At 51.0% G+C, this 26325-nt stretch overlaps 1 protein-coding gene across 3 annotated transcripts; it reads right to left on the reverse strand.

Annotated features, from left to right (window-relative positions):
• Positions 1 to 26325, reverse strand: FOXN4 (forkhead box N4). Of its 3 annotated transcripts, XM_016125058.2 has the most exons (11): positions 26268 to 26325; positions 25266 to 25354; positions 11297 to 11442; positions 9366 to 9490; positions 9150 to 9263; positions 8716 to 8843; positions 7975 to 8071; positions 6695 to 6902; positions 4384 to 4776; positions 3128 to 3280; positions 1 to 2846 (listed from the first exon to the last, which is right to left on the reverse strand). In XM_016125058.2, the coding sequence occupies exons 2-11, from the start codon at positions 25349 to 25351 to the stop codon at positions 2773 to 2775; spliced, it is 1524 nt and encodes a 507-aa protein (XP_015980544.2). In that variant the 5' UTR covers positions 25352 to 25354; positions 26268 to 26325; the 3' UTR covers positions 1 to 2772. The 3 variants fall into 3 exon arrangements, with proteins under 3 accessions (XP_015980544.2, XP_015980543.1, XP_015980545.1); XM_016125057.2 differs by having other exon boundaries at positions 1 to 3280; XM_016125059.2 differs by lacking the exons at positions 25266 to 25354; positions 26268 to 26325 and adding an exon at positions 11550 to 12739 and having other exon boundaries at positions 1 to 3280.

A 26325-nucleotide genomic window follows, 5' to 3' on the forward strand; every position in this document is an offset into this window, starting at 1 on the left:
ACGGCGTGCAGGTGGTCGTGCTGTTTCAGGGAGATGCTGCCTGATGGATGTTTGGTTCAGTGAGCCCCGCGGCTGGTGTTGAAGTGGTGGCGATTTGCGTTTCTCTTCCCAAGAATCTCCGTGAAGACTCTCCTTTGTGCTTTCTCCCGGCACCAGCGTGGCCCCTGTGCAGGTGTGGCTCTGGCTGTGAACAGGACTCTCGCCTAGAGCTTGTGACAACAAAAAACTGTAACCTTGGCATTTTCACCTTGGCTCTGCATCCTGGCCCCACTTGCCTGTGTAAGGAATGGCTGTCATTCAAGTTAGGGCTCTCCAGCCCTCTCCACATGTTGACCCTACTGCTCAGGCTTCATCTTCCCAGTTTAGCACTCCCGTGGAGGGAACCCCTGTCCCATGGAGTAATGCTCACTGGCTGTGACCAGGGTTACTTGCTCCCAACCCCAACCAATCACTGGGGTGGCGGGGAGCTGTGACGTCCGCTTTGGCCAGGCCTGGCCACGGGGCCACCTGGAGCCAAGCTGAGGAGGGGTGCAAGGGAGAGAAAGGAAGCCCCGGGCTGCTCCAGGCACCCTCCCCTGCCACCTATCTGGTCGCCGCTGAGGTGGGGCCCCATTCAGTGCTTCCCAGTAGCTATCTGTTGTCCCGTAATCCCATTCTCTTCCTTACTTGCTAATTGTTACATGTATGCGAGTCCGGCCTCCCCAGTGAGGCTGCAAGCCACTTCCTGGGTAGGCGTAAGAGTTAGACTCCTAATGAATACTCCCTTTTGCTGTTATCTTGGGTGGCAAGTCACTTGCTTAAGTCTTCCAGGGCTCAGTTTCTTCATCTGCAGAATGGGTATATGAATAAGATATGCCTGTTAGGGTTATAATGAGGACTGAATGAGCGAATTTGCAGCAGTGACTAGCACAGGGCCTGATAAAGGGTACAATTCCTTCCACCTGTTGCCTTCTTTGACCCCAGGTATATACCAAAGAGGCAGCTCCGAGAGGCACCGCTGAAATCCAGCTCTGGAGTCGAGCACAACGGACTCGGTCCTTCCTCTTCAGTTGATCTTGAGTCCTTCCAAACCTCTCTGAGCCTCCACTCTCTCAGCAGTAAATGGGGTTCACATCCCTACCTGAGATCATGCCTCTCAAGAGCCTGGCACTGAAGGACAGTGAACAGCAACCCTGCTAATTTTATCGGTGACAAACTCTGCCCAGTTTCTGGTGAGGTGGGAACCTGGCATCAGGAGACCTGGACGCAGGGCGGCTGTGGTGCAGCCTCTCTGGGCCTCAGTTTCTCCGTCCGTAAATGGAGTCTGACTAGTGAGGGGCGAGTGAGTGGCACTGTTGTCCTTTCCCCTCCTTCACACTTTCATACCTCACTTGAAGCCACGAGAGCTGACATTCAGCCTTTATTGACAGAAGACAATAATTCAACACTACGCTTACATAGGCTTGGCATCAGCCGAACACGGGGTCTCCATTAACAACCCAAACACGTTGACTTATCGGAGGTCACGTCACACAGAGCAGCTGAGCAGTGCTGGGCAGACGGGCAGCCCTGGGCTGTATCTAAAGGTGATACTCAGCGGAAAGCTTAGAACTAGGAAGAAGTTAAAGATGGTCATTCAAGACAGGGCTTAACACTGAACCTCCCAGGTGGCTGGCCGACCTGTTGATTAATCGGAAAATTCTGGCTCTAGGGTTCGGGAACTCCCAGACACAGGAGCCAAATATCCAGATAGTCAAGAGAGAAAGTGCTGAGCTGCTACTGAGTTTCTCGGTCTCAAATTACTAGAAGATGCCTATTTACCTCCTTTCTCCAGCCACTCATCAGGCTCCCTCTAATCCAACTGTTTCTGGAACCTTCATTTGGAAAGGCAATAATTGGTGACAGGAGCGGGGAAAAACATTAAAATGGTCACAGGACAATGAAGTAGGTAACAGGTGCCAATAAATACTCTGCATTGCAGCTTCTTCAGCTCCACTTGCTAAATGGGTCAAGCTTTACACGGTTCAGTTTGCTTTCTTTCCATTGGGGTGTCTTACATTCCAGTACAAAAAGCCGCCCACCCCGCTATTCCTCCCATTTCCATCCCAACTTGTCCTTAGAAAGCCCCTGGAACCCAAAACTATGGCACCTCCCCTCTAAGGTGCATATAGGGAGAGATTTGAATCATGACTGAACAGTTAGAAAAATATCTGGTTTCTAATTTTTAAAAACAGGATGTTTCACAGTATCAAAAGTGCTTGCTTGTTCCAAAAAAGCAGCCCTAGGCTGCAAAGAAAATTGGAGCCAGTTGGAGGCATGACTCACAGGTAATTGAGGCAGTAGGATCGCTGGGATGTAGTGAGGGACCCAGGAGTCTCATGCCATGGGGCTGTGGGCTGGGTTCAAAGAGATGGTGCGGATGGGCTCCAATAAATATAAATAAATGTATACAGGGCCACAGTGTCAGGCGTGGCCCAGGTACCTGCTCTATGAAATTCTAGCAGACTACAGAAGTGGGCCTGGAGGCCAACGGGGTGGGCACCCATTTTCAGAGTTCAGCCCGTCCCGGTCCGAGAGAAGTGAGACAGTCTGCCAGTTCCTGTCCAGGCTTCAGGGCCTGTCCGCCGGAGGCTGAGGCAGATGTTTCATCCAAGAAGAATAAATTAAAGGGCCTTCTTCCCAGCAGGGTGTTTCCACAGTGCACCAAGACATCCCCAAGTGGACTGTGGGTCACGGAGGGGGCCCAACGGGGAAGCAGGCTGGAGGCCTCATATCTCAGGTCTCGAAGAAGCGTCATGGAGTGAGGGAGGCCGGGACGCTCATCCACTCTCCTCTGTCCTTCTGACCTGGGAGGTCCCACGGTCTTCCTGTGGAGGTGTGAGTGGCCATGGGGTGGTGAGAGGAACTGCTTCCCTGTTAGCCAGCAGCCCCACAAGAGGTTCAGAGGCCTGTGGGACAGTGAGGGGTCTTTCTTCCAGGACCGCCTGGCTCAGTCAGCCCTCTGCCCAGGCCCAGGTTCTGGGGCAGGTGAGGCCATCAGCTCAAAGCAGAGCTATGGGCTTGTTCCCTGGGGTGCCCAGGTACTGAGAGGAGGAAGTGGAAGCTGACGTGGCCATAGTGTCCGGGGTCGAGTATGCAGTATACAGACCTGTCACCTGCAAATCTGGGAAGGACTGGTCGCTGTTGCCAGAGACAGGGGTCAGACCTGAGGTCCCCAGCTCACAGCCAAGGAGGGAGTCTCCGAAGGCCCCCAGAGTGTCCAGGCTGAATCCCTCATCCTTCATCTCCTCCCAGAGGTTCCCTTTCAAAGACAAAAACATTTGGGTGAGCTGGCTTCATGTCAAACACCCGACTTTGCATGCTGTCTCGGGGACGAGCCAAGGCCACGTGTAGAATTTAAAGTGGCATGTTACGTGAGAAGAACATGGAGAGGCCAGAGTTTCAGCCCCAGCCTTTCCCTTCCCATTGGGCGTCCTTGGGAAAATCAGTTCTGTTTCAAAAAATCAGTTCCCTCACACTCCGCAGAATTAAATGAAGGTGATCAGAGACCTCACCCAAGGCTTAAACCAGGGGATGCGTGAAAAGCACTTAACCATTATTAAGTGGTACCGTCATGGTCAAAGCCAGGGGACGAAACAATGATTTCCCTTCTTTATCACATAATAATAAGTTTAACCACACGATAATCCAGGGGGAGAGCAGGGAGGTTTAAACATACCCATTTCACAGCTGTAACTAATTTACTAACTTGCTGACTAACCAGCTTACTTGTCCATTTCCCTTACCTGACATGCCTTGAGGGCAGAGGCTGTCGGGGCTGTTGGCTGGCACATAGTAGGTGTATAAGTGTTAGTAAACGGATGAATCATGAGCCTTCACTGAAACCTGAACTTCTCTTGTTTATTCATTTGTTCATTTGTTTATTCCCCATGTATCAAGGATGACCGTGGCAGAGAGCAGGTCAGTGTGACCTGGCGTGAGGTTGGGACATGCAAGTCGAAGCAGTTACTGATTGAAAGTCTGGGGTCAGAGAGACCTGGGTCGAAATCCTGGCTTGGCCACTTACTAGCCAGGCGATCTTGGGCCAGTGACTTCATTTGTCTTTGCCTCAGGTTCCTTATTGGCAGAATAGGGATATGAAATGGCAGTGGCCTCATGGGATGGTTATAGAATGAGATGGAATGCTGCCCTTAAGCACTTGGCATGACACTGGTATACAGTAAACGCTCATTAAATGCTTGATGTAATTCACTGTTATTAGGTGGCTGGGAAGTGTTTGTTGAAGAAATGAACTGTGGGGTAAAAGCAGACAGCCCTCCTCTCCCTTGCCCTCCCCTGTCTTTCTGGCACCCCCGGCCTCTTCCCTCCCCCTTCCGTTCCCATCACGCCCTTCCCCAGCCTCACCCTGCAGAGCAAAGTCCATGATGCTGGGGTCTAGGGCGTCCACCTCGGTGCTCATGTCGGTGCTGATGTTGATGAAGTCCACAGGAGCCCTTCCCATGGTGGGGTGTGGGAGGGGGCTGGGGCTCAGATCCGGCAGAGCATGCAGGGGTGGGGTCTGGGCTGGGGCAGGAGAGTCTGGGGCGAGATGTGCCTGGGGCTGGACCTGGTGATGCAGGGGAACTGACTGCAGCGACAGGGTCATCAGCGGCTGGGGCGGGAGTTGGGGAATGGCCAGGCAGCCATGGGCCATGGCCACCGAGGTGGCATGGGTCAGCACGGGGGCCTTGGGCTCCCCAAGTTTGCCAGGGCGTCGGCAGCTTTCTGGCCGGTCTGAGATCAGCTTGTCCAGCTCCTCTGCAGGCAAGTGGGAGAGGTCACTCAGAAGTCACCCTACAGTTCCAAGGCCCCGGGCCTGGGTTCAAGTCCCAGCATTACCACCTCTGTGACCTTAGTAAGACTTTGGACTCTGCACCTCGGGCTCTTCATCTATGAGATGGTATCAAATACTCTGTTATGGAAATGTACTGAAATCACAAATCATATAGGGACTTTGAGGAATGAGAGGAGCCTCAGATAATAACGTTGGCTCCTCTCACTGGGAGTTATAGGATTGTACCGGAGCTCTAGGACTTCACTTTAACCTCATAACAGTCTTGCAAGAGGGAGGTAAGGCAGGGGTTACAGATCCCACAAGACTGGGACAAAACTGATTAACATGCAAGGGGTCCTGGCTACTCCCTGCTACTAAAGAGACATCAAAAAGTATTGTTAAAAATTAGATCCTAAAAGTTCTTGGATATAAACAAAACTGAAATTACTCTTGAATTATTTTTGGTTATTGGTTTGTGTTTCATTGAATGTAACACAATTTTGAGACTGGACAACTAGGGTCCCTAGATCTGTTTGGGTTACATCCATTTTAGAAATAAGGACATGTAGAATCCAGAAGGTGACATGGCCTGTCTAGGATGTCACACTACATGTGTCAGAAGTGGCCCTGGGTCTCAAGCCAGACCCTAGAGTTCTCTGCGGGCGGGTATCATGTGGTACCCCCTCACTGGAGGGCCTGCTGGATCCTACTATGGTCCTCCCCACCATACTGAATCATTTATCTCCGAGCTATATTCCTACTCCCCTTCACACCCAAACCTCAAGCAGGACGATATTCATAGGGCCAGGCCAGATATTCCTAAGGCTGGGTGAAATTAGCCTCCCCTTTCCCATTTTCTATTCATGTGTTACTCGTATGTCCTTCCTTTCGCATCTCTTAAAAATGCAAATGTAATTTTTTTTCTAATATAAAAGTAATTCATGAACAGGTAGAAGATTTGGAAATTACAGAAACATGAAGAATCTAAAAATTATCAGCAGTCTCTCTATTCACAGTAAAGATTTTGCTGTATTTCTACCAACCTCTCTCTCTCTCTACAGAGAGATATGTGTATATATATACACAAACATACAAATATATATATAAATGAGTGTGGATATATGCGTCTGTGTATATATGTGTGTGTATATATGTGTAAACATATATACACACACATATATAAATGGATGTGGATATATGTGTTTTTTAAAATGTGATCATACCTGCTGCTTTTCACTTATATTCCCAAAATATTTTTATCTCTAATACTTACATTATATGACACTATATCCATTTAACTAATCCCCTATTGCAGGATACCTAGCTTGCTTTCAGTTTTTTACTATTAGAAATAATTTTGTGATGGCTAATTTTGTTCATAAACCATTTGCTCAGATCTTTGATTTCCTCTGCATTAATTGCCAAAAAGTAGAATAACTGGACCAATAGATGGGTACAGTATGCAGGGTTTCGATATATTACTTTGCCCTGGAAAAGCTGAACAACTTACATTCCCAGCAATTGTATATGACGGTGCCTATTTCTCCTCATGCTAGTTCACACTGGGTATTCCTACTTTATTATTTTTAAAGTCTGCGCCAGTGTGGTAGGAAAGGTAAGGTGACATTGTTCTCCCAGGGTTATTTAGTTCCGTGTTTCTACGTGAGAAACTTGGGATTGCTTAGTGAGATTTAACAGCTTTTCCTTCGTTTCTGACCAGGCCCCTCAGTCCCCCAGCCTGGGGTAGGGAAGGAGGGAAAGAGATGAAGTTCTCCAGGCACCCACGTCCCCACCCTCGTGGCTAGGACTTGCTGCTGGTGGGTAAGGATGCAGGCGGAGCTGGGGCTGGGCGGGGCGGTGATGTGTGAGGTGTGCGTGTGAGCGCGGGGGCCCAGGTCTCACCAGGATTGGCCATGCTCCGGTGGATGGCAGCTAGGTCCTTCCTCTTCCACTTGTGCATCTCCTCTTCCATCTTATCGATGCGGGCCAGGTTCAAGGCCCACAGGCAGCCCTTGCGTGAGGACCCACTCATCTTGTTCTCCACCTTCTCAAAACATTTGTTCAGGGACAAGTTGTGCCGTACTGAGTTCTTCCAGCCGTCGGGGGCCGTCTGTGGGGACAAACAGGCACGCAGGAGACGCCTCCAGAGACCTTATAATCCCTGCCTCTCAAATTCAGGGGGATCTCAAATTCAGGCCCAGAGGAGTAGGGCACAAGAGTGGCAGGGGTAAAATGACGGTGTGCCGTCACTGGGTCCTGATTTCTGAAGACGAGAGAGAGTGTGGGGACTGTGGCAAACTAGAGGGCGTTCGCCCTGATTAAAGGGGCAGCTGCAGCTCGCTCTAGCCATTGGTTACTACACAAGAATGAACAGGGCCCAGAGCTGCTGGCTCTTCCGCTCTCTCCCCTTCGGCAAGCAAGCGAGATGATGCTGACACACGTGTACACTGGCCAAGTGTGTTAAATGCCGATAATTTGTAAATGCTCTTACTTTACTGTTAGGTAGCCAGATACTGTGACGTACCTCATACCCGACTCTATTCCTTCTCTTTCTCTCTCTCTCTCACACACATATACACGTACACACACACACACACACACACACACACACACACACACACACTATGCTACAATATTTCTGCTAAGGACACTGTCCCTACTTGGCTTGTACCCTCTGACCTCTTGCTTCTTTTTTTGCTTTGATGCCAACAAGGATAACATTACTAATGGCCACCTATGTGCCAGGAGCTGCCAGGCCCTTTACGTGCAAAATCCTCACTCACCTTGCCAGCTGGGTGTTATTCTCCCCTTCTTACAGATGAGGAAGCTGCGGCTCAGAGAGGCAAAAGCTCTTGCCAGATCTGCGTTTTGTATCATGTTTTACTGAGTCTGTGCTGAATACCTCGGTTGGCCTCTCTACTCTTTGTCTCCCTGGGATACGTAGTGAACTCCTCTTTGTCCATCAAAGCCCAGGTCAAATGCCCCCTTGTCTGTCTGAATTTTTTTGCCCATGTCTGTGTGACTGCACATGTGCAAGCATCCTTACTACCAGGTCTACAGACATAACCGGGAGCCTGACAAGGTGGTTCAGTTCAGCCTGGGGTCAGTCCTGGGTTCTGACCATGCCAGGGAGAGGCCAGAGCAGCTCTGGCACCCCACTACCCTGGTCTGAGGCCCCTCACCTTGAAGTAGGGGAAGTGCTCCTTCATGAAGCTGTAGATCTCGCTCACAGGCAGGCTGCCTGTTTTGCTGTTCTTCAGGGCCATGGCGATCAGGCAGCTGGAGGCAAAAGGTAGGGCAGGCCGGGTGTGAAGTCATCTCAGGCTGACAGCACAAGGTCCCCTGTGCCAAGAAACCTGTCCCGCTTGACCCCGCCAGTACCAGCCCCTGCATATTCACACAGTGTTAGCTCTCGATATCTTTTTATGGCCCTATGTCTTTCCTACCCCTGCCCTTCTCCTCGACCCTGAGCTCTGTCATTGGTACTGACTCAAGAAACCTCATCTTTTCCTCTTTATCCCTTCCCCATAGTTCATATTTGTGGGCCTTTCGACTTTAACTAGGCTGTTTACTCCCTCCCCAAATTCTTATGAGGCACACAATACTATTACTTTGATGACTTTGGACATCAGTGGGAACAGAGGCACGGAGAGGCCAATTCACTTCCCCAAAGCCACACAGCTTGTGACAGTGTGGAGCCCTGGCCTCGATATCTGTAGTAGGTTCTCAACCCTGGGGGGTTGACCGATCACACTATTGTCACTTCTGAGAGCATATCCCACCTGGGAGTTCTCTACTCCCCAAAACCTCCCCCTTGGAAATGTGTGCCACCGCACTTAGCTGTTTGAGATACCCTAAACTAGGCAGCCCTCACCCCTCTCCTCCTTGAGCCCCCCACAGCCTCAGCCCGCTCTGGACCTCACCTGTATGAGTAGATGGGCTTGGGGTAGTGTTTGGGGTGCAGTTCCTGAGATGAATGCACAGCCATGCGGGGTTGGGGGTAGGGAGGTCGTGCCCCAAACGGGGAGCCATACAGGCCCACGGGAGGGCACTTCCCACAGGCAGGGACAGGGTGTGGTTGGCAGAGAGAAAGAAGGTGAGAGAGAGCATAAGTCACTCACAATAACCCCACCCCAACCCCAGTCTTGAAAAGCGAGATGAGATGTGGGGTTTACAACACCAGGAGACAATCTTGTCTTTGCCCACTGTGGGTATTTTGTGGGCAGCTGAATAACAGACCCCAAGACATGGGTCTGGTGGGGAATGTTATCCCCATGTTCCAGGTGTGTAAACTGAGGCTCAGGAGGTCCCAGGGGTGTCTGCCTCTGAGTTCAGGGTCCCCCCAAGCTCCCAGTACCTGCTGGATGCCTGGGGGCAGTGGGAACTGTGGTTGGGATGCTGAAGAGTATAGCTGTGGTGGGTCCTGCAGGCTGGAGGAGGGCTGGCCTCCCACAGGGAACTGGTTCATCTGCTGGAGCCGGGAAAGGAGAAGACAGAGGGTCGGGGTGGGGCGGGGAAGCCCCAGGCCTGAGAGACAGCCTCCTTGCTTTCCAACCCATGTGGCAGCACTTACGCTGGCTCTGTAGCTGGCCATGGTGCCCAGACCCAGCACGCCTGGGGGGGCCATGCCAGTGGGGCCATGGAGCAGGGGACCTGGTGTGGCTCCCACATGCAGGTCAGCCACCCCAGCCAAGGCACCTGCAAAAGGGAAGCACACAGATGAGCTGAAAGAACTGTGGCCATGGGCAGGGATAGTCCAGTCCCTGGACACTTCCAGAGAGTAGAGCCACACCCCACCGTGGGGCCAGGCACATAATAAGTGCTTGGTAAATCGCTTCCCTGGGGTATAGTTATGAAGAGCAGGTTCCTGTCAGTCGTATAACCTCTGGCCAGCCCAGCATCCCCATCTGTACAATGCGACTGCTGACATTACCTACCTATAGGTTGTGGTGAGGGTTAAAGGAAAAATGTCTGTAACGCACATTGCTGGGCACGTAATAATAACGCAACAAATGAGTCACTAATAATAATCATGATAATGGTGATGTAATTAATACCTTGGTTCCTGTTCTTCCTGAAGCTACACACACACACACCATCCCAAGCTGGGCCCATGATGGACATTGCTAGCCTATCACAGATTTGCACTGAGCCTCATTTTAGGCAGCCACCTCCAATTAAACAAAGCCAACCCAAAGAAGTTTCTGCCCTAGGGCTACCTCTTCCAGGAAGCCTTCTGGGTCCTTCAGCTCCTTTTCTGCGTTCTGGCCTTTGTGCCTTGGTCTGTCTACTTTGTTCTCTCTCTGACCAGACCCTCCGCCCCCTGAGAACCAGGACCATATCTTACACGACTCACTGCTCCAAAAGCCTGGCACAGTGACAGACACACGGGAGGCATGCGGCAATACCGTGAAGGAAAGGACTGCCTTATTTCACAGTTACCCTTTATCGAACATCTATTGTGTGGAAAATACTTTCTGCATTGAATCCTCACAACACACCATGAGGGCAGTTCTGTTGCTCTCTCATTGCAGATGAGGAAACAGGTCAGAGGGGAAGGCACCTGCCCAAGGTCACACAGCTGTTTCTTGGAGGTTCTGGACCAGGGGTTGACAAGCTATGGCCAGTAGGCCAAATCTGTTTTGTAAATAAAGTTTTGTTGGCACACAACCATTCCGATTCATTTACATATGATCTACAGCTGGTTTTGTACTGCAATGGCAAAGGTGAATAGTTTTAACGGAAGACCGTATGGCCTCCAGAGTCTAAAATATTTACTACCTGACCCTTTTCAAAAAGTTTGCTGGCCTCTGCTATAGATGTTCTGGCCAAGAACAATTTGTCCAACGAAATAAATATTCCTAGACACTAATTGGTCAACTTTTAATGTGCTGCGATGATTGCTTTTGTTGATTGTTTTTCTTCACCACTTTCTATGTCTCTAGGCATTTAATCCATTTGCTATAACTGCAACTAGCTGCCGCTTACTGATTACCTACTGCGTTCCGGGCCATGTGCTCAGCACTTGCCATGTCTTATCTCTTTGAATCTCTTGATCAAGGGTCAGGACATTTCTTAAAGGGTCAGACAGCAAACATTTTAGACTTTGCTAGCCATATGGCATCTGTCTTTATTTTTTTATAACACTGGGAAAATGTAAAAACCATTCTTAAGAGGAAGCCTGCACAAAACAGGCCAAAGGCTGCATTTGGCTCGTGGACTATAGTTTGCTGACTGCTCTAGATTTTCAGGAGGTGCCCAGGTAGGTCTGTCTAGTCTTTACTAAAACCTGAGCTTACATGGGGCCTGGTATATAGTAGTGAGCAATGAATGAACCACATTTTTTCTGTAGAAGATGGAATTAGTCACATATCACAGAACCAGAGACAGGCCCAGAGAGAGAAAGTGACCTGGCCACAGCCACGCAGCAGGTGGGTGGCAGTGCTGGGTGTCACCCCTCCCTGCACCACCCTCACGCCACCCCCACCTTCCACATGAGCCTACCTGGATGGGAATGTGGAGCACTGGGGCCACCCAGGTCCACACGGCCACTTGCCATCTGCTGTAGCCGCGGCACGTCCACAGCTGTGAGCCATGACAGTGACTGCAGGTCCCCGGGAAGGTCGTCATCGCTGGTGGTGGCCAGGAGCCTGCAGGGAGGGGCAGGAGCTTGGGAGGGGTGGGGAGCTCGGGCCACCTCCCAGGGGCTCCTCGATCTCTGGAATCACCCCCTTAGCACTTCCCCAAGCCACCCCACCTTTCAATCTGCCCATTCTCGGGCCTAGGTGTGGGAACCTGGTCCCAGGATCTTCACTTTGGCAGCCAGATCACATGTCCTCAGATCATTTCTTCATTCGCTCTTTTGTCGTGCTATTTAGCCTCTACCTCAAAATAATAAACACTATTGTTTCTTGAGCACTTACTATGTGCCAGGCATCATACAAGTCCGTCGGAGGTATTAACCCATTTAACACTCCCAGTTAATCCCTGAGGCAGGTATTATTATTCCCATTTTACAGATGGGAAACTGAGGCACTGGACTCAACGCTCAGCAGGCACGGTACCATTCAATCCCCAGAGCAACCCTGAGAAGTAAGACATGCCCATATCCCCCTTTTATCAATGAAAAAACTGAGGTTCTAAGCACTGAATCATTTGCTCAAGGCCCCATGGAACTGGGAATGGTGGGGCTGGAATCCAGGCAGTGTGGCCTGAAGCCGAGGCTCTTCACCATGACCTAAGGCAGCCCCTGTAGGCACCAGTTAGGACCCGGGCCCAACACCCCTCAACAGATTCATGAGAAAAAACATCACTTCCCATGGAAGAAAAAAGGCTGCCCAGTGAGGATGCCAGAGAGGTACCCAAATTTGTGAGAGCGCTGGGCCCCACATATCTTGTCTGTGTTGTAATGAGGCTGCAAACCCCACTATGCCTGCTACCCCACTCGCCAGGGGCCCAAGTTCCAAGTTTCAAAAATAGAGGTCTCAGGGCCTCATAGAGCTGGAGAGAGAGAGCGAGAGAGAGCGAGAGCGAGAGAGAGAGAGAGAGAGAGAGAAATGCAGCCTCTGGTGTTCTCATGGATGAGACCATGGACCCACAGAGGGACATCAGCCTGTACCCTCCTCCTGCTATCTGCAGGGCCACCTCAGTCCGGTGTTCTTTCTCCTTCTCTCTCTTCCTGTCTCTCCTTTTCTCTCTCTGTCTCTCTTCCCCACTCCTTCCCATCTCTCCCGCTCTCTCTTTCCTTGTGTTTTTAGGGCCACAATTAGCGTTGCCATGGCCACTGCTGCTCAGTTGTCGCAGGGCCTGGGCCCTCAGCCCACCAAGCTGGCATCAGGTGACCGTGCAACTGCCCCGGTGATTGGCTGCCTTGTAGGAAAACAGGACCTGGAAATGATTTGAAAACTCGGCCAGCCCGTGTCAGCGGTAGCAGTTGGCCTGGCTGCTGTCCCCCCAGCGGCCCATTGTGTGACAAACGACTGTTGCCCCTGTGGCACGTGGCCCCCATTGTTCTGGGGTCTCAATGCAATTGTTTCGGCAGCTCCCTTACCCCCCACCCCGTGGCTGCCACCCCTTCGGCCTGCTCGTAACTCATCTGGCTGAGTGACAGCCATGGCCCAGGCCTGAGCGATGCCATCTGTCCCCTTGGGCCCATGGAGATCCATGGGTGAGGCTGAGGGGCAGGGCCTGGTGTGTCGCCTGCTGGTCAGGAATGCCTGGCCAGCCCCCGCCCGCCCTCACCCTACAGCCAACAGACCTCCCAGCGTCTGGCGGTGCGTGCCCCACTCCTGCTCAGCAAACGGCTCCCTCTGCCCTCACACAGCTGCCTGGCGCTGGGGCCACAGGGAGGAGCATGGGAGGGGTGGGGAGCTCAGGCCACCTCCTACTGGTAGATTTCTCACGGTGTGGGTCCCATCAAAGCCCCTTGAATGCCAGCGGAGGGCTTGTAAACAAACCAGGGTCCTGGGCACTACTGTGGAACAGACTCTCTGAAAGCAGGTAACTCTGACAATCGGTACCCGGGATGGTTAAGAGCTTGGGCACTGGTTCTAATCCTGGTCTCCACTTACCTGTGTGCCCTTGGGCCACTGACTTGACCTCTCTGAGCCTCAGTTTTTCACCTGTGAAATGGGGATGATAATAGTTCCTATCTCACAGGGCGATATGAGGATTAAACATGTTATTGCACATAAAGCACTTGGAAGTGTCTGACTTAGCTGTCATTAACATTAATAGCAATATTAATGTTATTATTAGGTCCTCAGGAGACTGGAAGAACATCGAAGCTTTAGGCACCGGGGTCACACACACGTGCCTCTGCTGCTGCTACCCCTAGTGGCTTCCATTTATTGAGCACTTCTTGTATGCCAGACCCTGGGCTACATGCTTCTCCATCTTACAGAGAGAGAAGCTGAGACCCTGAGCCCATTTCCCAACCGAGGAAGGAGCTCACGAAGTAATCGCTTAGCGCGTGGCTGACTCGTAGGGGCTGAATAAATGGTGCTATCTGATTGTCCTTTTATTATTTTTTCTGCTATTCGTGGGCCCCGCCTGGCTCCTCATTCCTTCAGCCCCTGCCCAATCACGTGAGGCACAGCAGCCAGCTGCAGCTGCCTGGGCGTCTGTGCCACTCGACACAGCCAAGCACGGGCCCCGCCCCCGCCCCGCCTCACCTTTCCCCTGAGAGGTCTTTGCCACCAGACCCTAAGCTCAGGGACCTGTCTGCTCCCTGACTGCTCCTACACCTCCATCCCTCTGCCCTCACCCTACCTCTTGGATGGCTGGCCCTAAGTCCCACATCACCCCATGTCCTGTACACAGTAGTGCTACTTAAATGCCTGCTTGGCTGTTTGAAACAGGATGACCCCAGGCCACCAGCCTGGAGAATGTAGTGACAACAACTGTCATGTCTAGCACTTTAATTGCTCATGGAACCATCCTCTGCCCCCTTGAGTCCCTGTGACACCCTCAGGAGAGCGACAGGGAGTAGGCAGCCCCACTTCACAGATGGGAAAGCTGAGGCCAAACCACTGAAAGCAAAATCGTGACCAGGACTCGAACCTGGGTCTGTCTGCCCCAATCTCAGTACCACAGGCAGAGACCCCGATGTCCTCTGGGGGAGGCACCCTCAACCTGAATCTGGGACTCTCATCTGAGGCTTTGTGAGCCAGCATTTCCCAGAAGCTGGTTCAAATGCAGATGGCCAAGGCCCACCTATGGGCTCTGAGGCCTGGGAAGCTGTATTTTAATGCCTCCCAGCACAGCCCTGGGGGGGTGTGGCAGGAGCTTGGAAACAGCTTGGTGTTGACTAAACAGATCCGGGTTCAAATATTTGTGATTCTCCTGGCTGCAGGACCTCAAATAAGTCACTTCAGGTCCCTGAGACTGCATTTTCTTATCTGGAAAATGGGAGAATAATAGTTCGTATCTCGCTGGGATGTTGTGAGGATCTAATGAGCCTGTTGTATTCAACTTTGGCTATAGGCCTGGCCCCCATTCACCCTTCTTGGGGGTTTGCTGTGCATTCTGGCCAGCAGCCTCAGGCAGCCCAAAGGTGGTCTTGTCCTCCCTACTGCCCATGCCAAAATGTCTGCCTCAGTGGGCCTGACAGGTGGCCCCAGCTGGCTTTACTGGTCTCCTGCAATGGACATGTATGCCCAGGAGCTCTTGGTGGGAACTGCTGGCCCCAAAGCCTGGTTCACTTCCTGTTGCCTCATAGGGTCATCTGGCAGTCAGGCAGGCAGCCCTTCGCTGTGCATCGCAGAAATAGGAGGCTGAGCCAGGGACTAAATGGGTGTCTCATCTCCATTGCCTGGCCCAGGTGCATAAACATCTCTGTCCCCTTGCCCTCCACCATCCCCCGAGACGCCTCAGCACAGGCCTCTCTTCACAGTGGCATGTGAAGGCCTCTCCAAGCCTCGCCCTCACCAGCGCCTGAAGTTCCCTCATTAAAGATGTCACTGGGTGCCCCATTCTTACTATCTCTTGGCACTTAATTTTAGTGGCATAAACCACAGGGTCCCAAACAGCTGTGATGTGGGAAAGACTTCTTGGTTCAGGAACCACTCTGGCTTCCCAGCCATAGACCCTTGGAAGGGTACTTAACCCCTAGCCTCAGTTTCCCACCTGTAAAATGGACATGAGTGATAAAAACAGCCGCAATACCTGTCCTCTGCCCGCCAGGACTGGCATACTGCATGCTGGTGTGGAGGTAAAGTGGCTTCGTGAACCATACTGTCATCTGCGAGGATTTGGGTTTATTCCCTGGTGTGCGTGCGTGCGTGCGTGCGTGTGTGTGTCTGTGTTCCTGGGCCAATGTCCTGAATGAGTTTCTCTTCTACTAGAAAACAATAGAACATTCACCAACCCCATTGCCCTGGGGTTGCCCAAGACCTGTCCTTCTCCCTGTCTCTTAGTTTGTCTCTTCAATACCTGAGTGAGGAGGAAACCCAGCTCCTCCTAACTCCAGCTCACCGAGTCACTTATGCCTGCCCACTTGGGGTCACCTCCAGAGGAAGCAGCAAGAATCAGGCTTCAAAGACCCTGCTTTTTTTGTCTGCTCCTCCACCACCTCACCTGGTCCCCATCGCTCCCATCTCCCTGTCTGATTCTCTCCCACACTCTACTTTCCTGTGTCTTTGTCCTCTCTGTGCCTCTGTGAACGTGTCCGTGTCACTCCGTGTGTGAGCCCCACACCCCTCTCTTTCTCTGGCACTGTGCCTAAGGGGCCCTGAGATGAAGTCTTGGCCCTACTCTTCCTGTCTGGTGACATCAGTTGCATTTCCAAACCTTCCTGAGCTTCAGTTTCCTCATCTGCAAGATGAGGACAACGACAAGCAAGGCAAAGCCCCCATAGCAGGCCCTTAATAAGCATCCATCTTCTCCTCTTCCCCCGCTGATGTGGCATCCAGGGCCTCCCAATCTCCAACAGACCTGTCTCCGTCCCACACATCGTCTATCCTATGTCCCCACCACCAGAGCTGCCCAGAGCCACTGAGTTAGGCTTTCTGGGGATGAAGCCCATACCTGCACTTACTGCACCCCCCACCCTCAGTTGATTCCTCCACACCCAGTGCTCGGAAGCCACGGCCCCCACCTTGCCCTGCAGCTGGCTCAGGTGACCCCATGCTCTAACACAGGCACAGTGTGTGACCAGCCCTGCGGCCTGGGGGGCATCGATCCCGACTCCTTTAACACAATTCATGCATCTTCCTCTGTGCCTCCTGTTCTCTCTCTCACAAAGGATGTCTTCCTTCTCCCTCTTTGTACCTTTAGTGTCCTCCCAACTGAATCCCCATTTCTCTGAGTCCCGGGGAGCCCCCTAGTTGAACACAAGCCTCCACCTTCTCCTGAGCCAAGTTAATGTCCCCAGGAGGGCAGGGGCTGCACCCCAAGGTCTTGGGACCCCCAGGTCTGGCAGGGAGGAGGCTAGGACAGGGTCTGAGTTCACTGCTGAGTGCAGGAGACCCTAGGAGTCCCTGATGCTGAAGTGGGGACCACATTACCCCTTGAGGGAGAAGCCATACCCCCAAGAGCCTAACACAGGGCTGAGGCACACAGTGGTGCTCAATAAGTCTTCATAGATTGGACAAATGAGCAAATAGTCCTAAGCTTTCCAGATGCCCCACCCCCCTTCTCCTCAGGGTCAGGCAGGGTGAAAGCCTGTGGCCACAGCTTGGGATGGGCGAGCCCCTGGTATGTGACCAGCCCTGAGCTAAAGGGGTTACACTTTTGGTCACATGTCAAACACGCAAGAGTTTTATCAGGCAAGTATTAACATTATTGTCTTCCAATCACCAGATGGGGACCCAGAGGTCAGGGCAAAGCGGCGGCTAAGGTCTCCTAGCCAGAGACTGGGTTGATTACAATTCTACTGTCCTTTCTCCCTGCCCTATGAGGAATGGGTGAAGATATGTGCTCTGGGAATTCTAGAAAATTCTACCACTGTGCTACCCAATAGGTAGCCATGTGTGGCTATTTAAATTTGATTTCACTAAAATCAAAATTACAGATTCAGTTTGTGTGTCATATTAGCCACATTCACGTGCTCAGTGGCCACTCGTGGCCAGTGGCTGCCATAGTGGACAGGGCAAACATGGAGTATTTCCATCATCACAGAAAGTTCCACTAGGCCACAGTGGTCTGGAGCATTCTTTTCGATCTTAATGGAAAAATCTACAGTGTTTCTACATTGGCTTAACATAAGTAGAAATCTGATTTAGGTTTGGAAATCTCAGGAGCCGATTTCATGGAATTTTGAGTTTTAGTACGTTTCCTTAAAAAGGTTTCTCCCAGGCCACCCCCACTGGTGAGGAAGTTACGAGGAAGGACTCTAAAACAGGGAGCCAAGTACCGAGGCAACGAACAAAGTAGTGAGTTCTCTGTCCCAGGAGCATTCAAGCAGGAGCCAGGCCCCTGGTGGTGAAAGCTGAGCCCAAGTGGCCTCCAAGGTCCCTTCCAATGCAAAGACCCTGTAATTCATGGGAGCAGTGTGTGGGTAAACTGCATTTCCAAATTTCTATGCCCTTCCCTTCTCCAGGCCTCAGTTTCCCCATCTGTAAAGCGGCGGCAGCACAGCAGAGGTACCCCCAGGGCCTCACTGTCGTTAGGGCTCTGGGAAGGCAGAGTGGCACCGTGGTTAGGAGCAGGCAGGAACCCCAAGGCAGGTGGGCCTGGGCCTGAACTCCTTGGCTGTGTGACTTGGGGCAGGTAAACTCACCTGCCCTGGGCCTCAATTTCCTCCTGTCTAAAAGGGTCACGATAGTAGCACATACACTCAAGTGGCTGTGGAGAATATAGCACCTGTTCGTTAACAGTTCAGTTAAGCCAAGCATCAGATCAGATGAAGCATCTAGTCCTCTCTGAAAAAGCAGGTTGCAAATTAGTTCAGGGTCCTCAGGTGGCCCCATGACAATGCATCCTTCTCAAACCAATTGAGGGATTTGTCACTGATGGGGGGGAGGGGCGGTTCTCATTAGTAAGTGGAGAGCTTTTTGGACAAAAAGAAAATGAAAAGACATTTGAGAATTCAGAGTTCCCTTCCGAATTCAGTAGTTCATCCACAGCTCCCCGCCCCACACAGAGGCACTTCTTCCTTTTCGAAGCTCAGCCACATCCGTCTTTCTATTGTTAAAACATACACACATCCCAAGGGGTATCATGACCCCCTCTCACAGGTCAGAAAGGTGAGGCCATGCCGGGTGAACTTGCCTCAGCAGCCTCCTGCCAGCGGCCCAGGTACCTGCCCTAGCACCTCCCATCTGACCCTCCCTGGGCCTCAGGTTCCCCACCTGGAATGCAAGGGGTTGAGCCCCTTCCATCTCTCTAGAACCCACAACATTCAGGTCCACCCAGGGTGGGGAATGTAGAGCTGGACAGCCCACCTCTGCCAGGCAGTGGGGGGAAGCTGAAGGGTTTAGCCCCATTCTGAAGGGGTCAGAGCATGGACTGTCCAAGAGAGGGTACACCCCAGCTAGGAGCAAAGCGGCATCCTGGGAAAATCAACAACAGAATAACGCTATGTCCTCAGTGTCATAATCCAGCCACCATCTTCTGGGTGCCTCCTATGTGCTTACCGCCACATGCATTCCCTGTGTGCCCTTGTGAGTTCTGCTCAGAGGGCTTTGGGCTCATCAGAAGGCCCAAGCCCTCAGCAATGCCACATCCTGAGCACATCTCAGCTGGGGACCATGGGCCATGGGGTCCCTCATTGCTCTCTTTGTGGCAATTCAGTGTTCTGGTTGCAAGTGTAGGCTCTAGGATCAGCCAGGCCTGGGTTTGAATCCCATCCTGTCACTCAATAGCTGTGGGACTTGTCTGCAGGCATCTGCCTCAGTTTGCTCATCTGTAATATGGGGATGCTGACACCTGTACCCATCTCACGGGATATTGTGAAGAGTAAATGAGACAATGAAGGTGAAGCGTCCAGCATGTCAATGTGCATTTCATGGTAGCAGTTTATATTTTTGTAAACATCCTCTGAAGAGTATGGATTCAGTGTGAAGCGGCCTTGGTGGGGACAGCGACCAGCAGAGTGTCCAGCACTCAGTAAGCATCTGCTTCATTCCATAAATATTTCCTGAACTCCTAACTGCCAGGCCTTGTTCTGGAAAGCAGACAAATCTCCCTCTCTGTCCAAGAAGAGCACTTTCTAACTGACCTAAAACACAAAGGAGGGGAAGTGTGCCCCGTGGCGAGCCTACCTTCCTGCTCACCTTCCTAGCTCTGCACCTTCCCCATCTCCCAACAGCCTGTGGGATGGCTGAGGCCCAGAGAGGGGAAGAGAAGCCCCTCAGCCACAGAGCTTGTCAGCAAAGGAGCTGAGATTTAAAGCGCCCATCCAGCAGCCTCCTCACTGGGCCACTCTGCCATTTTGGCTGTGGGCAGGAAGGGCAAATTGTCATCATACCAATTTTAGAAAAATTTTCTAGGTGCCTCCATGGGCAGGGGACTCTGCAGTGGCCCTGGGCAAAGTGAGACACCACTGGAGTCTGTGGTGCCGTCCTATACTAATCGAGGGACCAATCCGACAATGTTAATTAACCATGCCCTTAATTAATCAGTCGCGTTGCTGGAGGGATGGAAGATGAGCTGGGAGAGCAGGGCACGGGAGGGGCGAGGCCAGGGAAACTTGAAGTCCACTTCTGGCTCCACTCCTAATGGGGCTCCTTAGGCAAATGACTCAATGCCTTTGAGCCTCAGTTTCTTTGTGTGTGGAACAGAGGTGATAACGGGGCTTGCCTCTTAGTAAGTAAACCACAGGAAGAGCACAGCACAGTGTTTGGCTCAAGCGCTAGAGAAGTGTTTGTGAAACACTCAGCAGCCAGAGTGGCCTTTCAAAAGGGGCATCAGAACTTGTCACTGTCCTTAAAACCAGCCAGGGGAGTAAGAGTCCAGCTTCTTGCCATGACCTGGCCCCTAGCTATCCCTTTCCCTTCTATTCCCTCCCATCCCCTCTGCTCTAGCAAACCTGCTTATCCTTCAGTTCCTCAAACATTCTAAGTTCTCTTTTCACTTGCCATTCCTTCTGCCTGGAATGCTGTTCCATGCACTCATTCATGGCTGGCTCTTTCTCATGCTTCTGGTCTCAACCTAAACATCCCCTCCTCAGAGAAGTCCTTCCTGGCCACCCCCTAACACTAGTGGTTGTTCCTGTGTTCTGCAGAACATTTAGCATTTTGCAACAAAGTATTCATTTATATATGTGTTTCTACTCTTTCTACTCTAAGGGAGCAAGGATGCCACGCCCTCTGTTTTTTTCACCACTCAGCACAAAGCCTGGCATCTTCTCGGCTTTATTACATACCTGCTGGAGTAGGAGAGGGAGGAAGGATCCCTCAGCTCAGCCCTAACATATCTTGCATTCCCCAATCTCTATTCATTTCCTGCCCAGCTTACACACCGCAGGAAGCCCTCCCAGACCAGTCTCCCAGTCTTTCATCACCTGGAATGATTCAGGCTATTAGTGTCTACACACAGCATAGACTCCTGAGATCGCCCATTAATTTTACTCAGGTGTCTCTTCTCATCTACCTCTACCTTCTAGATGCTAAACTCCTAGAGGACAGGAATGACTTTGTCTCATACCTGATTGCACCCAAAGTGAACTGGACCCCATGATCGCTGTCCTGTTGTAAAGGGAAAATGGGAAGATGCACTTGCTGAGGAGCTGGCAAGGGCCTACACAGGGCCACGCATATTTGTGCATGGATTACAGTTTCTGTGGGGATCTTTGCCTACAGAGCTGAAGTCTAGAGCCTACATCAAACCCTTTATTTCCTAGCTTGGTGTTCCTCAGAGCTGATACAGCAATTGTGCAGTGGAAGGACCATCCGTTTTGGGGTTCAGATCCCATTTCAACCCCTTTGCAGCTGTGGGAACTTAGGCAAATCACTTCCCCTCTCTGTGCCTCAGTTTCCTCATCTATAAAATGGACCAATAATGATTTCAACCACAGGGGTCAGTCATGAGAATAAGATCAGAGAAACTGTAACACAGGGTCCTGCATACAGTAAGTACAGAAACTACATTTCCTTCTTCCTTCCCACTGTGTTCTTTCCTCTTGACTTGCATGGTCCCTGGGAGGGGTTTGCCCAGAAGATATTGTCCCTAGGGTTCAGCTCACCATCTCAGCAGTGCAGAGGCACATGCAGCCCTCCCTGGGACATCATATCTGCCCTGGTTACAAGAGGAAATTTCACCTGCCTTCTCCAGATGTGGTTAGTAAGAAACTGTTACGTCACCACAAACTGTTCTTATTTCTAATCCAATTTTTACACAAAAAGGATTAAGCATTTCACAGAGGTGTTTATTTAGCTAACATATCTTTTATAATAGCCTTTGTAATTGTTTCCAGGAAAAAGAAAATCAAAAGCAATTTAGCAAGCTCAGAAATTCCCAGCTGGGCCAAGAGCAAGCATAATGTGAAATGATTTGATTAGGAATTTCGAAAAGAGAAATTTCCCTTTCTAGGAATTGGCTTGGAACTTGGTGTATGTGTGTGTCTGTGCGTGTGTGCACATGCACGCACGCACACTCATGAACACACACATTTATGGGAGTGGAACCACAAGACCCCCAAAGGAGGGCTAAACCTCAGGAAAGCTACTTCTCTTCCTTGCCCACAGGCACCCTGAGGAGCTGTTCTGGCACCCTAAGGGTGAAGAGTTGTAAGGATATTGGGATAGTCACGCCCCTGACAGATGGAGCCCCCACACCCCCTGCAAGGAGGTTACGGCTCATGGGTGGAACCACACTGATATGGGCGTTAAACCAACCCCTTACACAGCTCAGTGGGGGCTTAAGAGGGCAGTCAGGTGGTGTCTGCCTGTCCTGGACCATGCAACAGGACTTTGTCATCCTTCAAGCGTACAGCCTTCCTGCATTTCCATGGACATATTATTTCTCACAATATTCATTGAACCATCCACCCACCCAACAGTATGCACCCTGCAGTATGGTTCAAAGATGAGGAAACTACCTTCCAGAGAGAAGGGTTTTGCCCAAAGTCACCTTATTTCTTAGAGGAGAGACTAAGGGTCTGGGACACAAGGATTTATAAGGAGAACCACTGAGCCACATGGGGGTCCGAGCAGCCAGCAGCCTGCCTTCTCTTGCCTCCTTAGGCCTCGGTTTCCCAAATTGTAAAACGAGGTTGTTGGACTTGACCTCTAGAACAGATTCCAAAAGTTGGGGCAGGTAGTTAATATTTGCAGTTCTGACTCTCCCTCAATGCATGCCTTTGGGCAAGTCATGGCTCCGGGCCCTGGCATCCTTGGCTGTAAATTGGGATATTGCCAATACCTATATCACGGTTGTTTTTATAAAGATGAAATGGGGTAGTGCACTTGCTAAGGAACTTAGCAGGTGCCTAGCACACAATAGGTGCTTAATAATTCCATTTTTCAGTACCTTTAAGAGTGGACTCCTCTCCTAGCCTTTGAGCCAAGGGGAAGCTGGCTAACCCACATTGAGCAAGTGCTGTTTGCTGTTGCCCAGGAGGTCAGGGCTGCCCCCACCCCCTGGCCCCTGGCCACTGTGTTGCAGGTGGGGAGAGTGCAGCCAGTTTGCTGTCTAGGCTGGGACACTGACTCCCGACAGCTCCCTGGAGACAGGGCAGCCTCCAGCTGCTGCCATTCCCTCCACCTCCCTGCACACAGCCATTGAAAGTTAACGGCCAAATTTGGCCCCTGGGGATGGAGTGGCAGGCAGCTTAGTGGAGGGCTGCATGGGGGCTGGAACCAGGCGGGACCGGCAGCCATGAGCGGTCCTTGGAAATGTTCATGGAGATGTGGGAGGGGGGATCAGAAGCCCATAAACTTCTTCAGGGCTATTATGTGGGGAGAAAAATGGGAGTGGTTGGAAGGGGCAGGGGGGTGGCTGCATGATCATTAAAGCTCCCCCTCCATGAGAAAGCACTCTGTTCCAGTCCTTTTCTAGATGGAGGCACAGAATCCTCTCAATAACCTGTGAATTGGGTCCTCTCATTGTTCCACTGCACAGATGAAGAAACTGAGGAACAGAGAGGGTCAGTGACTTACTCGTTCTGGGTCACGCAGTTGCAAGGTGGTAGAGCAACTTATTCTGTTCTTGCACCTGTGCTCTTCACCGATGGGGTGTGGTAGCCACAATACCTTCTGGGTGCGATAGCCCGAGCGAGGTTCAAGTTCTCACTTTACCCATAACTAGCTGTGTCATCTTGTTATGAAAGCCATTTGATCTGGTCGATGCTTGTTTTCCTCATTTGCTACATGGGCACAATGGCGGGCGCTACTCTGATGGGGTGGTTGTGGCACAGGGCCAGCAGCTACTGAAGTGTTAAGACACCACCAGTTATAATGATGATGATGATGATGATGTTATTCTGCCTTCTGGATATGCTAGCTCTTTAATATAAGAAGACAGCCCTGAATCCACATGGGTAAGAAAGGCCAGGCAGGCACTCAGGATTTGCCCATGATCATACAATCGGCAAGCAGCAGAGTCAGAAATAGTTATTTAATCTTTACATAGTACCCATGCAGTGGGTATTATTTCTATCCTCATCTTATAGATGAGGAAACTGAGGCTCAGAGAGCTCCACACAGCCAGAGAACTGGGACTCTGACTCCAGAGCCCAAGCTCCTAACCCTTAGGCTGCTCCCACTTCACCTGTCATTATTTAAACCCATTCAGCATTGGAGGGAAGCCCAGAGGTCTTTGGTTGTATGATCTTGGGAAAAGCCATTTCATTGCTCTGAGCCTCAGTTTCCCCACCTGTACAACAGGACTCATCAAAGCAACCTCCCAGGCTGAAGTGAGTGAGGGCAGTAGGTGCTTACAAACTGCTGGGTGCCTGGCCCACATTTGGGATCCCAGCTCCACACACGGCAAATTCCCGTTTGACTGTGTGTCCTTATTTGGGTCTCAGAAGGCAGCCTCCGGACCCACAGCTCTCAGGAAGCAGCGGCCCTCTGTGGTTGCCCCACAAGGCACTGCTGGTGAGTTGTAGTGGCCCCGGGGGTCCGTGGGGGTGGTCTAAGGTGACAGCCTGCTATTCCCAGGCCAGCCTCTGTCCTGTCGCCACTCCATAACTGGGTTGTACCCTTCAACCCGTGAGTATGGTGCTTGCCATGGGGTAGGGAAGGCTGGGAACCAGTGTAGCCCACCCCGGCCCGGACCCCGTGCTTGAGGGAGAGAAGCTGAGAGGAACTCCAGTTCCTTCCTTTTTTCTTCTCCTCTCTCTTATTTACTGTGTCACCTTGGACAAGCCCCTTCTCCTCTCTTGGCCTCAGTTTCCCCATCTGTAAAAGAAGGGGGCTGGACCGGTTTACCCAGAGTCCCAGTTCTCTAGGTCTGAGGTTTGAAGATAAAAAAGATGAAAAAGATACACATGCTTGTATCTCACTTCATCTGGTCTCAAGAAATAATTTATTTTGGCCTCAGTCTCCATCTAATTTAATCTTCAAATAAAGGAGACCTAGAAGAGACCTTAAGACCATCTAATTCAAGAGCATCATTAACTGAAGAAGGAGCGGCCCAGAGAGGGCAAGGGACTTGCTGAAAGTCATACAACCAGGCTAAGAACCCAGGAATTTTAATTCACAATTTTTCCAACATCCAAGGAGAAAAGAAGTCAATCCCTCACCCCCTAAAAAAGTTTTGGGGGAATTTCCTGGAGCCTCATTAGGACCATTGGAGGGAAGGCAACAGCTGCTTTTGTTATCTTAACATTCACATCATAACCCAGTCTCTAACCCAGGAGAGGACCTCTCTTGGAGGGGACAAAAGTCTGCGGGGATTCAGTGGTCCCACCGCCCCAGGCCACAAGCCCATGGGCACAACACCCTCAGAGAGACCAACCTTGAAATCAAGACTTTCTATATCTCCCGCAAAATCTCAGAATTTAATGTCATAGTTTTCAGAAACCATAAACAGCACATATACACTTTAAACAATTACAAAATATATTGTTTGTTATTGTTGAAGCCCTCACCTGTATTCCTGTGGAGAGGGGTGGTGATTTTGCCCTGAGTTTCGAATAATTCCTGACATTATGGATGAGATGTCACTTTCTATCATCTCCTTGGGGAAAGACAAGCAGAAAACAAAGCTCCCATGAGCAACGATGTGGACAGGGCAGAAACCCACAGTTTTCCCACAATTCAGAAAGGGATGGAGCTTAAACAACTAACAGAATACTCAAAAAAGAAAAAAAAAGGAAGGAAGGAAGGAAAGAAGGAAGAAAAAAAAGAACAGAACAGAAAAGAAAAGAAAAGAAAAGAAAAGAAAAGAAAAGAAAAGAAAAGAAAAGAAAAGAAAAGAAAGAACGAACTATATTGCTTGGCGTCACAGGTCACTTTCCCAGGGCAATTCTTCAGGATTTTAGAAGCAAATAAAGAGAATAGAATGAAATTCCAGGTTCTTTCTAATTAATGGGGGAAGGGCAGAGGGAAGCTCTAGAATCTAAATGTCAAGTCTTGGAAAACGTGGGTTCGCAAAGTAGAAATCAGAAAAATCAAATTCCCTTCCAAGCCTAGTATGTTCAACCGCAGCTCAGTTATGATCACTTTGAAAATAAAAAATAAATGAAAAAGGACGGCTTGATGTGTCACGTATGTATCTCTGGGGAAGCCCAATTCCCACTTGCAAAGGGAATAATCCCACATGGCTCCCGCCCTAGGAATGCCTTCAGAAATGCCACATGCCCTTGTCGGAAAACCAATCCAACCCCCACCCCACCCTGGCCACACACAAACACAGCCTTAAAAAAAGAAATCGTCCCTAAGTGTTTCAAACTCCGAGCCTGAAACGTACACAGAACCCCACCATAAACTCTCAGAGCAGCCCCAAAAGTCATTCAGGTACTCCCCAGAAGGAAAATGGGGGAGCGGAGAGAGGCAGCCCCCCGCAGCTCCTGCGCCTGTCTCCACCCTGGAAATGCAATGCAGGGCACTGTCCGGGAGGAGGGAGCAAAGTCGACCCTGAAAGGCGGTACCTGGAGCAGATCCTCGCCGGGCCGCCGCTACCGGCGCTCCTGGGGCGGGCGAGGGTTT

This window comes from Rousettus aegyptiacus, unplaced genomic scaffold (genome assembly GCF_014176215.1).
Source record: "Rousettus aegyptiacus isolate mRouAeg1 unplaced genomic scaffold, mRouAeg1.p scaffold_m13_p_5, whole genome shotgun sequence".
In the NCBI taxonomy this organism is placed as follows: domain Eukaryota; kingdom Metazoa; phylum Chordata; class Mammalia; order Chiroptera; family Pteropodidae; genus Rousettus; species Rousettus aegyptiacus.